Below are 14,021 nucleotides of genomic sequence, written 5' to 3'. Positions count from 1 at the left end.
GGATGATGGGAGTTGTAGTTCAGCAACATCTGGAGGGCCAAAGGTTCCCCAACTCCTGTTCTACAGTATACATACTCTGAAATGGTTAACTTCAAATGCTTAGGACATGAGTTGATCTTTGGGAAATCCATTGTCGGTAGTTGGAAACCAGTGGATGTGGGCTTCTTTTGCTTGCTTGTTTGCTTGCTCCTGGTCTTTTAGTGTTGTCACGGCATTTTCCTTATATCTTTGCAGCTGGGATGTCTAGATAGCTTTTTTTTTTTAAAAGATTCTCAAGATTCCACAAACCACAGTATGCATACAGCAGTGTTGCTGCCTTCAGTGACCAATGTATGAGTAATTTTCCACATAAATGAATATCAGAACCTTTTCTCACTCTTTCCTCCTAACCCTATAGTGTTTTTTCACCTAAGGATTATACTTAAAAAAGAAACACACACTTGCATCTCAAATGCCATGTTGTTAGTGAGGGTGGCCACTTACGCATCACCAAAAGAAAGAGGGAATTATACATCATTAGAAATAGGGCAAAAAGAGCATAGATTTGCATCTAATTTGTGTACTCTAATTCAGTGTTTCCCAAATGTTTCCCCCATGGACCGCTTAAAAATTGCTGAGGATCTTAATGGAGCACTTAATTATTTTTCTGCCTGTTTTAGCAATTGAGCTGTGCTAGGTGCTTTTTAATTCTATTTATTTCTTATAGTGTATTTTATTGTACTACAGTTCAAATTGTAATTCAATAAAATACACTATAAGAAATGAAGCAACAATAATGCAATTAAAAAATCAATATGAATATATTTAATATGGACATGCTGCAGACCACCTGAATGAAGCTCGCGGATTCCTGGTGGTCCACAGATCACCGTTTGGGAACCTCTGTGCTAATTTATGTGTACAGCTGCAGATTTAGAGATAATGGCTATAACTGAAACAGAAAGACGGTGCATCTCACCACAGTGGGGGAGAATGGGACCAGGTGGTCAGTGTGCCTGCTCAGCCTGCTGTCCAGGTGCTATTTATAGATGGACATCTTCAAGGCCCCTGCTCTGCTTTCCTACAGTTCTTTATATTTACACCCAATTTGGACAGGCAGGCCTTCAAAAAGAGAAATGGCCTTTATGAGGTAGGTACATTCTTGAAGTAGGCTTGTTTTTCAGCTTGCTCTGTTAGGGTTGCTGTGAATCCATGTTGTATGCATATATTTATATACTAGAAGAACAGCTTCATTGGGTTCCATGTGAATTCTGTCCATTTCCCCCCTCACTTTTCCCCTGCCCACACAGTTGGTGCTTCCATTTTCATTTTTCCAAAGTTTGCTCAATCTTTATATGTTGATGCATGTTGATGCTGAGGATTCGGGTCACACTTCTGACTCGTGTGAAGTTTCAGAATTACTCCCCCCCCACACACACACAATATCTGGGCTGGGACCGAAACATATCTGCTGAACTTTAAAATATTATTTCTATACCAACACCTTTTATTTTGCATGTATTCACATGTGGCTGCTTTATCTGAAAATTCCAGCTTTGTTTCAATTCTGTTTGTTAGTTAATTGAGGACACCGTTCAGCCATTCTTCATCTATCCCTCCTGGATGAGCTACATTACAAACAGGAATTTCCTGTCACCGATGCTCTGTTCCCTGTGGCATTTGTCTTGTGAGTTGACAGATTCATAGACCTGCTAAGTATTTTTCTGTCAAAGTTCCCACCTGCTCCAAATTCATTTTTCCTCAGCCATGACATAGAGCTGGAATAGTTCTTCTTATCATCATGGCTCTTAGTGTAAAGTTTTAAGTTGAATGTGCTTACAATCAGATTCACACATCAATAAACATCATAGTAACTTGGTAGATGCTTAAAAATGTAAGAAGAGCCTCACAATCAGACTGAAGAACCATTTATTCCAGCATCATTTCAATGGCCACTCAGATGCTTCTAGGACGTTTACAATGCCACAATGTTTACATTGCCACAAGAAAATGACAAATGGAGTGTGTGTCTGTGAAATGTGTCTCTTTATACACATTATTAGTAGGGACACTAGAAACAAAGGAATAAGATTATACTTGCACGACTGATGAGGAGCAGTTCTTCTGAGCAGGAAAATGAACTGGGAAATGGTAAAGGCATGACTGGAACTTTCCAAAATCTTTTCAATCCTGTTTTACAGATAGCAGATAGGGGCCTGGAGAGAACTGTGTGCTGCCAGCCACCCAGCCAAATAAGTTCTCATGCCAGAACTAAACCTGGTTAATTCCTCAGTTTTTCAGTTTATTTTCAACTTCTGTGTCTCCTTTTCCAGTTAAAGGTCTAATTATTCTGCCTTTTTACTTGCAGTATTGACATCCTACCTTTTTGTCTCATAACAGATGTCCAAGCCACCAGACAGTGAGTGAAACCTGAAGCATAATAACACAGTCGTAAGATTCTTTTGAAAGGCAGTGGTGACGTGTAAAAGCTCTGTGGGGACAGTGATGGCAAATGTCTTCTCTCCTGGCCGTCAATGTTGCTGCTGCTCTTTCAATTGCTATTCTTCAAAAGTTCTCTTTGGGAGGGGTAGCACAGGAACATAGGAAGCTGCCTTCTACCATGTCAGACCATTGGGCCATCTAACTGCGTATTGTCTACACTGACTGGCAGCAGCTCTCCAGGGTTTCAGATGGGACAATCCTAGCTCTTCCTAGAGATGCTGAGACCTTCTAGATGCAAACCAAATGCTCTACCACTGCTCTATGGCCCTTTCCATACACCTACCCCCTATCCTACCCCCCTGTGTGCTACTTAGCAACCCAGGACCAGATAGTGCCAGATGTTTTATTCCTCGGGAGGATGAAGCACCTCCTCACCTGGGCAGTTTGACAGTCTGAAAGTCCTGGCTCTTCCCAATAGCTGGGTAGAAGCTGATGAAGGCTCTGTACAGACAAACATCCTCTCCCCAGGCCTGAGATGTTGCTGCTGGTGTGCTGTTTCAAGTGAGTTAAAGGCATAAGTTCCTATCTTCCGTTTCTACCAATATGTGTTGATAGAATCCCTTTTTTAAACAAACAAACAAACAAACAAACCAGTCACCATTGAAACTTAAGCTCAACTTATCTGTGGTTTTATTGTTTACAGGATCCATCTTGCTTTTGAACTAAGTAGTGACAACACTGTAGTCTTCATTTTACTGTGGTGGTTTATGCTGTTTTTATTAACAAGAATGATATGATAGTGTATCTATATGAGGGAAGTTCTGGCCACCTTAAAATCTGGTGGAAAGCGATTTCTATGGAAATATGTGAGAGACAATAGGCTCATCCCCAATCCTAGTTTTTGTTACTAAGCAACAAGAATTACCAAGGCAACCAGGCAGGCTCAGGTAGGCAAAAGCGAGTATATAAGAGCAGCTGAGTGGTAGGGTGACTCCAAACTTGAGAGCTATTATACAATGCCATTAATCACCCTGACTGAAGGGACTACCAAACTGGGAAAGAAAGTAGGCACTGCGGCACATAGCTTTATTTCCTTTTTACTTTCATCTCATCTATCTTGTAGAACCATAGGTCTACCTGTGAATTTTCTTTGACAATTGATCAATGAACTGATGAGACAAAAACAGGCTGTTCTTATCCTGTTGAGTGGTTCCTGTTATCAAAATCCTGCAGGAGTTTCTCCAGTGTAGATGTGAATTAAAGGGTCTGTGTCAAGTAGACATGCTGCAAATAAAGTACAACTATGTTTCAAAACATAACTTGTCCCTCCTCCATTTCAATGGTTTGATTCCATAACCTGGTTATTTTCCCCACCCCAGTTATACCAATACTTACCACGCTTGCTAAAACTGAAGGAGCTACAACACTATGTTTTTCATCACACAGAAGACCTACATATTACATTAAAAGTACAAACATGGCATCAAATTATGGGAAGGTCATTAGGGACCTTGCAATGGTTGTATGTTTGTTGTTCTGTGCCTCCAAGTTGACTACGACTTATGGCGACCCTATGAATCAGTGACCTCCAAGAGCATCTGTCATGAACCACCACCCTGTTCAGATCTTGTAAGTTCAATGGTTGTATAGAAGAGGGAATTTCAGCTAGTGCAACTTTTCTTACTCTACCATGCAAGCTCCATGTACCAAAGTCTTATTTTCTACACATCCCAACTACTAAAATGTATGGAAGCTTTTCCACATGATCTTCCTAAGAATAAACTTTTTTTAAAAAAACAATAGTGTTTCATAGGTACAATCTTATTTGGCATTGCTTTCTTCCAAGCCCTACTGAAAGGAAAGATGTTTGCATGGGACCAGTGCTAGATGGATAATACCTGGACAACCAATCATAGCAATGTGCCAAACAGTATTTCCAATGTATCGTAAAACAAAAAGTAAATTACATTTCAAAAAAGTTTATTTTCAGAGAGATTAAAAATGAATGCTCATAGACTATGTGTAAAAAGAACTAATCAGGTCCTCCTTTCAGTTTCAACATTTCACTATAGTCACATTTGGAAAAGCATTTCAGCCTTTTGCTATAATCAGCCCAGACCAGGGACTGGGCACTGGCATAGATTGTGTGGCTTCATAGAAAACACACATACATAGTGGCTTTTGTAAACAACACTAGTGTACTCTCACATTAACTTCAGCAGTAAATACTTCTGTAGTGTTTGCACTAGTTCTTCAGTAGGGAATTAACCTACTGCTGTTTCTCACTGCTTCATCAACCTGCTAAAGATCAGTTTGTTCAATCCACATGTGGATGGTGTTCAAAAGCACTTACTCATAACAGTAATCAAGGTGCAGTGCAGCACTTTAACCATTCTTATGTTCTGCACTGGCCCATGCATGCTCAGTGTTGAAACAGCAGCCCGGCCATTGCCTTCAATATGCAATGCTGCTGTGCAAGACACAGGTGAATGAGCTGGTACTCAGGATAAGAGCCTTTTGAAAGTCACATTATGGATTTTATGGAATGCCTGGATAGGTCAGGACTTTTTGACAGTCGCCCCATAGGGCCTGTAATGTTGAAATTGACCATGCATATGGCAGACAATCAAAGGTTGTATTCTTGATTAGAGCCTGCTTTTAGAAATATTTTGCTTCTGTGGTGACTAGGTACAGAAGAGGATAGGGTTTCTTACCTTTTACCTGGGAGTGTGTATTTATATTGGACCCGAGAAGGAAAATGGGACTATATAAGAATCATAGCAAATAAGGAATGTTTAGTAGGATGTTTTTGAAAAAACAGTTTTGTACAATTAGGCAGGAGTTACTCTGAACTCCAGAATTGTCATCAATGTCTAATTACTGTAAGTCCTCCAAGGGTCCTTGAAATACATAGTTTGGTTTCATGTTTACTTGGAAGTAAATCCCACTGATTTCAATGAGATTTATACCCAAGTAACAGTGCAATCCTACACATGGCTACTCAGGTCAGTGAGGATTACTCCCAGATAAGTGGATATAGGATTGTAGCCTAAGTGTGCATAGCTATGCTACAGCTATGTTGACTTGAGTGGGACCACAAATTTGCTCTCTTTCTGCCGCCCCTTCCCTCCTTTAGATACTCCCTTCTCTCTCCCCCCCCCCCCCGTGGACTGCCAAGGGAGGGCCAGGTTGATCTTGCCAGAAGTCTGAACTGATCACTTGAAATTAGGCTGAGGTTCATATGCAATTAGGATGAGGCAGAACCACAACTTGACTACCTCTGGTGTAGAGTATGGACTCATAAACAAAGACATCTCCTTTCACCATGCCCTGGGACAACTTCACAATTTGAATTCAGCAAAGATATAATAATCTACTTTTTAAAAATAGGAACCTCTAGCTTGCGGGCCTAATTAACTTTGCCAGGCCTTTCCATTTGGCCCATGCCCACCTGCCAATCACCTGATGTCAGGCCTGGGACAGTTAAAAGGGATCTCTTGTCTCCAATCTAAGTATCACAACACTAAGATCAAAGATAAGCCTTTTTTGAGAGTAAAAGGCAGCAGAGGGATCTCTTAGCTCTGGTCTTAGTGCTAAACCCCACAGTGCTAAGACTGGACATAAGCCCTCTGCCTGCTCTTTGGTAGTAAAAGGTAGGATTTCTCCCCACCCTACTCCAGTGCTAGGGTACATGTGGGTGGAAATGCTGCCTTTTACACTTAAAGAGCAGATAGAGGGATGTCTTCTCTCTCAGCTTCGCACTAAGCACCACAGTGCTAAGATGCAGAGATAAAATCCCTCTCTTAAAGATCAGGCAGAGGGATCTCTCTAGTCAAACCTAACCCCACCCCAGCAGTGTCAAAGGTTGGAAATGCTTATTGTGCATATGCATGCATGCATGTTTAGTGTGTCAAGGTTTATGTATGTGTGTGTATGAGAGAGAGAGAGGGAGAGTGCTGTGTGCAAGGTGCATTTGTGTTTGTGTCAATGGGGGGATAAGGTATATGTAGGGTTTTCTTTCCTGCCCACCATTGGAATGTGCCATCTTCCCAGAAAGTTAGGCAACTCTGAATCCAGCCCTGGGGTTCAAATAGGTCCCCAACCCCTACTACTAAGATCCAATAAGGAGCATAATCACCAATAGTATTGGTGATTCTTTCAGATGAGTTGCCACTGTAATAAGTGTGGGTAGGACCATAGCCCAACAGTTTCAACAGGAGCAAGAGTGATTTGCATTGGCATATAAGCAAATCTAATATGAAGCAAGCTCTGTCGGTGGCGATCTCATGACAACAGATGACTTGTAGCCTATCAGACATGGGGCCATTATGAATCACTGAACTCCTTCACTATGGTAGTTTCTTTCCTAAATGCAAGCAAACCAACGATGTCCAGCAACCATATTCACATTCCTGTTTTTCTCTTATTAAAATTGAGCTTAAAAGTCTATCTCTTTAACATGATCCCCATTCTTTTATTAGGTGATTGATACAGTCAATATTTTTACATCTCTGTATCCTTCTCACATCCTCCAATCTCCCAGAGGTCACTCTTCATGCACTTTGATAAATAGTTCAAGTCACAGTAAGCATGAATTTTAGGTTAAAATGTTACTGTTTTAATCTTAAATAATTAGGACACCACTTAGCAGTGTTAAAGCTATTTAATAAATCCATTACCAATGTTCAAGCATTGCAGCAAAATCATGTCATGTTACAGACTCCAGAAAGCTAGTACCATCAATTATATATTTTACAATGCTATAATTTATACATCAGTTGTACAAAACAGTAGGTATGACATGATTTACCTAGACACAATAAAGACTTGAAAGCAGAAAAAGTCACAGTACATAAATTTCTTCACACCACTATATATACACATTGACAGTGTGGAAAATATGAGTTGTTATTAATGTGGCTAATTTTACTCAGATGTTTCATATGCAAAACATTCCATATTGTGGCCTTGTTCAGATGATCCTAGCTAACTAAGTGGAGATATGCATGAGCACAAGATTTTACTCATGCACAGGACTCCTTTACAACTCCACACAAGCCATGATTAAATCAGGAAGTCTCTAATTAAACCATGATTTAAGATCCTAGTTTGTTCCACAGCTGGTAACCATAGTTTCCTAGTTCAGATGAAATTGGGAAACTATGGTTAATTAGAGACTTCCCAGTTTAATTGTGGCTTGCCTTAAAGGAAGGAAAGCAAAGGGGCTGTGTGTATGTATAAAAGGCATCTGTATATCTCAACTTAAAAAGCCGAAAATAGGATCATCTGAGCCATCTGTATTGTTCAGACATGTTTTCATTCACTTTTTTTTAACATGTTGCAATATTCCTGCTCAATTCTATACTGATTAAACACTTTCCATTACCACATCATTTTATTTAATGATCAACTATTTCAACTAGTCTTAGAAGCGTAAGCCACATCTCTCCCTCTCTCTGTATCGCCAGATGCAGCATTATAGAAGCAGAAAGTATCCCTGTTGGGTTATATAAAGCAAGTAAAGTATCCAGTAACTTTGCTACAGTGATGGCTACAGTGGAGTAGCAATGTTTTGCCTGTTTAAACGCTGGCACTTCAGTGAACTCTGGCTCTGTTGAACCACTGTGGAATTATTGCCTTTATCAGGGGTAGCCAAAGTGGTGCCCTCTAGATGTGGTTGGACTCCCAACTCCCATGATTCCTGGCCACTGGCCATTCTCACTGGGGCTGATGAGAGCTGGAATCCAACAACACCTGGGGGGCACTATAGTGCTAACCCCGGCCTATATGGTGCTATGTGCAATGATAGGTGCTCATAGAAGCTGTTGGATGAACAGATGCCATCCACTCCTCTCAGAAAACTGCTGCAGAATAAATACAAACAAATCTGTATTTGAAGCAGGGCTTCTCCACATCAGCGCTTGCAATTCTTTTTACTGAATTACTCCTATCACTTGTATAGACCTTATAATTATTGCCACATTTTTCTTGGGTCTGATGCCTTACATCCCTCCATCATTAATATACACTTATGTTGCAGACACATCTCAGGGTTGAAACACCATTCATCCAGACTATAAATCCACAGTCTGGTGTAAGTTTGAGATTGTTTGTTCCACATTCTCTTTATAAGCTTTATAGCACATGTTTACTCAGAAGTGAGTCCCAATGTGTTCAGTGGGACTACTCCCAGGCAGGCGTGCATAGGATTACAAACTTATTATTTTCTTCCTTTTCTTTGTAAAGAGAAGGACATGAGCTAAAAGGATAATTGGGCAAATGCCCTAGAAAGATGGAAAAAGGTCTGGAGACAGAGCATGGCCTTAACTTGAGAGCAGGCAGAGGAAGAACAATTGAGAAAACGGGAAACAATTTAAAATGTGGGGAGCACAGCTGATAAAAAGGTTGAGCACTCAAGAGCAAAGTCACACCATGCTCAGGGTTTCTGAGGGTGTGCTTCACTCACTCTACCATAGGTTTTAGATTGCATTGGGATGGCTCTTTATAATTACAACAGGTTTTATTAAAATACAGTGATGTTTCTTTCCAAGCAAGTATGCTCAGGTCACTGCTTTGTAGTATGGTGAATGTTATCTACAGCTTAAACTCAAGGTTTGATGCAGTGGTTAACAATATGTCCTTTGGGGGCTGTATCAACAGCCATATCTGCCATTGAAAGAACCCCAAACCAGAATCCTATGCTGGTGCTGCAGAAGCATCATGCTGGCATTCTCTACCACAGTTAAACCACTGGAAATGTTTCGGACCATCATGTAAGTTAGATCAAGGGTTAAAACAGTTAAAAGAATAATTTATGGCTAATCAATATTTGGTAAGGAAACACTGGAAAGCAGTAATCATGAAGTAAAGAAATAACATATGTGACAGCCTGAAATAATATGTACTAGCTTAAAAATGTAATTACAAATAATAAAAAAACTCAGTCTAATGATGCAAGCAGAACAAAGCAACTTAATTGTGCTGTCCAGATGCATCTGTTCATATAGGTGTTTAAGAATGACAGTACTTGTTGCATCACAATGTATCCCAGTTGCATTATGTGTACTAAATGTGGGCCTAAATCTGGAAAATACCCACTTAAATGGCTGGTAGAATGCTAAGCTTGACACTAGATCTAACAGATGTTTTTCTGGTACATATTGGGTTTTGCAATTCTGAAAATTGTAATTTTTGGGAGTAACATTTTTATGTCTGAAAATAGACAGACTTGTAATCAGGAAAGTGCTAATTTTGAAGTTGCAGCTTCTAAAATTATTTGATAGGATGCGGTCAGCCAATAAAGGCCTTTGGAAAAAGACAGCATAAGCCTCTTGCTCATGGCCAGCTTGGATGGCTTATCTGTCTCTTTGTACCCATGGTCAAGAGCATGCCTTGAGAAATATGCACATTTTGTCCAGTAATGATTTGCTACCTTATACAAGATGACTGTACTAACTGGGTTACACTACAGAGCTGTGACTGAGAGTTTGTTTTTAATGCGGCAATTGCTTGGTTTGTAGCAAGAGAATTACCATAGGAGACTCACTTAAGACAAGTGTCATATTTTGCCTATTTTAAAATAATAATTTTATAAAGCTCTGTTCACAATTCATTTCTGTATGTGTGTGTGCATGCACACTTGTACACACCCACACATACTGTATACAAGATGACATATAGATCCTAAAACTTCATATGTGAACACAGATGACATGTTTTCTGCCACAAAGGGGAGACAATATATCCATACATTCATATTGGTATGTTTTATTTTATCTCCCACCCTTTCTTAATGTATCACAAATACCAGATGCAGAACCTGCCTCCTGCAAGGGAGGCAGAAACAAAATAAGCATTCTTCTATTTTTCCTTCCTCCTCCTCTTTTTAAACAAAGGGGAATGTTATTCACACATGTATTTTTCATCCATGGATATTAATAAGAAAAGAATATGCCTCCACAAGGAATTTATAATGCTCTCGGCCTGAATGTCAGTGCTTTCTCTGGACAAAAAGATGCTTGTGTTTGCTGCATTCCAACACTGGGGTGGGCAGATCAGATATACAAACCAGCACTGCAATACTGGGAAAGCAGATTGGAGCACCGCCCTGACTACCACCCCAGCTTCTATTACATAATTAGTTGGAGCTTTGGGAATCCTTACCAGTTGATCCTAGGAAGCATTTCCTCTAAGTCTGGAAAAAGCCTTGGCGTGGCCCATTCTATTATCTCATTACCCTGCATCTCCAGATCTTTTCCCATGTAACTGGGACTTAAGTTATACAGTGTTGCATGTTTACAATTTTGGCCCGATGAAAGTTCAAAGGCAGGATTATCAGCAGCACAGTTTGGTTGATTATAATTATAATCTCCAGTAAAGATACTCTTTGAGTATGAGATTAAGTTTTCTTCAGGATTTAGTTTCCATTTCTCCCTCTAGTTCCCCTCCCCCTGATGCTTTCAAAGTGAATCAGTGTTTGTTTTACTATTACATACAATAACTAGCTATCATTTCATTTTTTAAACACGGCAAGAAAAATGTATACCTACATTTCCAACTATTTTGACATAATCGTGAAGTAACAACAACCCTTCAGTGGTACCCATTACTACTGAAGACAATGGAAGGACACTAATACCTTTATGTTTTCCTTAAAAACATACATGCATGGCTAGTATTAACAAAGATTTGTGGCACTTATTGAATTAGCTTCCAGCATTGAAAGCCTCCTGGGATGGATTCCCAGGATATATTGTTCATTACCAGCATTATTATTTCTAAGAGCATTATTGTCACATAATGGCGCAGTAAGTCACTTAAAAACAGTTGTTCTGTTGCAGCTAAATAGTATTTGGAATAATTCATAACCTTTTGTTTTTATTTTGTAGGCACTGGACTATAAATTATACAGATTTAAATGTACCAGTGATGGCAATGAAAATCAACAGCAGTATGTTAGAGATCAACAATACAAAAGAAAAAGAAAAAAGGATATTTCATATGAGAGTGTCTGTCAATACACAACTCCACCCCTAAAAGGCAAACAGATTTCACAATGATTGCTAAATACAGACATATCCATAATCCAAATCAGACTTAATTCACTACTAATGCTTGAAATGAATACTTTTGAATCACTACATGTCAGAACACACAGTGTCTGCTTATTTTAGGTGCAAGTTCATCTCCTGTTACCACACTGCTCCCCTAATCTATAAGAAATAGTGTCTTTGTACAGGTGTGTGATACCTGTACGTTTTAGGACATCACAGCATTTAAATTTCAATTGAAGCCAGAGTTGAGCTAGTCAGTCAGCATGGACTGTTATGATACAGAGTCCCTCAGAAATTGATCTGAAGTGGAGGAATTTTGCACTGCAGTCAACTATACTCGCAGACACTTGGCTGTCTGTACAAATACTACCAACTTTATGTTGAGTGACTTGCACAGGACTGCAGAGTAAAGTGAATCAATAGCAAATTCAAAAAGAGGGCACGGAATTCCTAGCCCACTTACAAAGCTACCAGCCAATGATACTAACAGTTACTACTATCCATCAAAAAGCTTTTGACTTGTGCGGTATGTCTTGTGGTCCCTGATTACAGCTAAAGTATTTAAAGATTAGGTGCACTGGAAGTCTTTAAATTTTATTAAAATATTCTGAAACAAAAGCAGAAAAATTGAATTTATCTATGAACAACAAGTAAAAAACTATTGTCAGAGGGGTGAGGGCTTGAGAATGCAAAATGACACATTTCATTATAGGCAGAGCAAAATCAAGGGCTAAAGCACTGTCCTACACAGGGTGGAGGGAAAAAATAAAGTACATCATCTCTTGATAAAAATGACTTATAGCAACTTAGGAAGCTGTCTTCTACCCAGTCGTAACATTGGTCCCTCTTTCTCAATACTGTTTACATACCGTGACTGGAATCAGCTCTCCAAGGTTAAAGACAGGGGCCTTTCCAAGCTCTACCAGGAGATGCTGAGGACTGAACTTAGGACCTTGTAAATGCAAAGCATGTGCTCTGCCATTGACCTATGACCCTTTCCCCCCAGAAAAGTTTTTAATACTTCTAAATTATTTGCCACATCAAAAAAGGTACGTATAAAAAAAAAAATGTTAACAGCCAGTAGCCAAATGATTTAGAAAACACTGCAGAGATACATTAGAAACAGCAGTGAAATAATGGATGTTTTCCTCAAATGCAAGTACCTTCCTCTGCTTTATCCTAATTCTCATCTGTTAAAGAGCACACAATGATACATATGCATTGGCAGTACTTTTGCTACTGACATTCCCCAAAATTGTTGAAAAGTAGTTTCGTACATTAAGGCTGCAATTCTATACACATTTACTTAGACATGCACAAGTTTGTCAATCAAAAAGTACAATTTAATACATTAATACCAATGTGGTCCAATCTTGTCACAATGCCCATGTTCTATTTTGTTTCTCCCATTGAAAAGGAAACAAAAATATGAGGACTGATGAACTGTCTCCTGGTTTCATAAAGCTTCATGTTAATCTCACAACACAGCCTGGTGTTACTGATGCCATCAAGAGTCAAAAACAGACATTAAACCAGCAGACATTAAACTAAAATCAGTGTCTATAAAGCTATCACAGAGTTGCTGTAAACAATTTTCTTTCTGGGACTCCTCTCCAGTTAGATTTTGAGAAACATTGAAAAGAAAACCAATGGGGGAGGGGTTGTTTTTTAAAAAAAGATCAAGCCTTTTCCCACCATATACACTATACTACTTACTAGTTAATAACTCATCTCCCCAATGGAGGAGTCATACAGCATCACATTCTGACTTATAATAATCCCAGCATCCATTTAGAAGAAGATTAGGGGTAATTAAAAGTTCAGGTCAATTTAAGGTGTTTTTTTTTTGTCGTAACATTTTCAAATGCATTATTTAAAAATTGTCATAACAGCCAAAGATAAATGAATAAACACCATCCTGAAGGCTAAGTCAACTCTTGCTCTACGGAGGTTAATGAGTTCTCTTGATTTCCTCCCCACCCTTCCTTTTACAATTCTTGACTTTATTGCAGCTATTCTGTTCTCCTTTCCTCTGAGCTCACCTTGCCCCTCCGGGGAACATGTTTGTCACCTCCAAAGAATCTGCCCAGTGAGTCAAGTAGACCCGGTTCCCTGTATCTTCTTGGGGATCCATGTCTGGCATGGTCTATGGTACTTGCAGTTGCAAGTTTGGATCCGTGCCGGAAAGAGGAACGTTTCTGTGAAGCCATCAAATCCGAATTCTCAGAAGCTGCTGCACTGTCTTCCTGGATGGTCTGTAGCTCATCTGATTCAGAGGGCCGATCTTTGAAGGTGTTGTCTTCTCTCCCTGGGGCATCTCGGGAAAAGAGGCGGACCAAATGGGGACGACCAGTCATGTCAGCTGGGTTGGCCTCCTTCCAGGCATTCTTTGGGTCTGCTGTGCCCTTGGAGTCTGTCACCGCTGTGCTCTTAGTGGGGGTCCCATTGTTCTGGTTCACATCTGCCTCTCCTGCAAACAACAAGGATGAGTTATGAATACAGGCCTGTGAATAACAGAGAGCTGGAACAATGCAGCTTTCTTCCCTT

General features: G+C 39.7%; 1 protein-coding gene across 6 annotated transcripts in view; it reads right to left on the bottom strand.

The window, feature by feature from the left end:
- The window catches only part of MBP (myelin basic protein), a 206,753-nt gene that overhangs the window by 23,060 nt on the left and 169,672 nt on the right, over window positions 1-14,021 (bottom strand). For all 6 annotated transcript variants that reach the window (XM_061594145.1, XM_061594171.1, XM_061594181.1 and 3 more), the window contains one exon: window positions 13,517-13,944. In XM_061594145.1, the coding sequence (XP_061450129.1) occupies window positions 13,517-13,944 (428 nt within the window). The remainder of the gene's footprint in view (window positions 1-13,516; window positions 13,945-14,021) is intronic.

The sequence above is a fragment of the Rhineura floridana genome, chromosome 1, assembly GCF_030035675.1.
Source record: "Rhineura floridana isolate rRhiFlo1 chromosome 1, rRhiFlo1.hap2, whole genome shotgun sequence".
NCBI lineage: Eukaryota > Metazoa > Chordata > Lepidosauria > Squamata > Rhineuridae > Rhineura > Rhineura floridana.
This window is presented reverse-complemented; position numbering and strand designations above follow the sequence as displayed.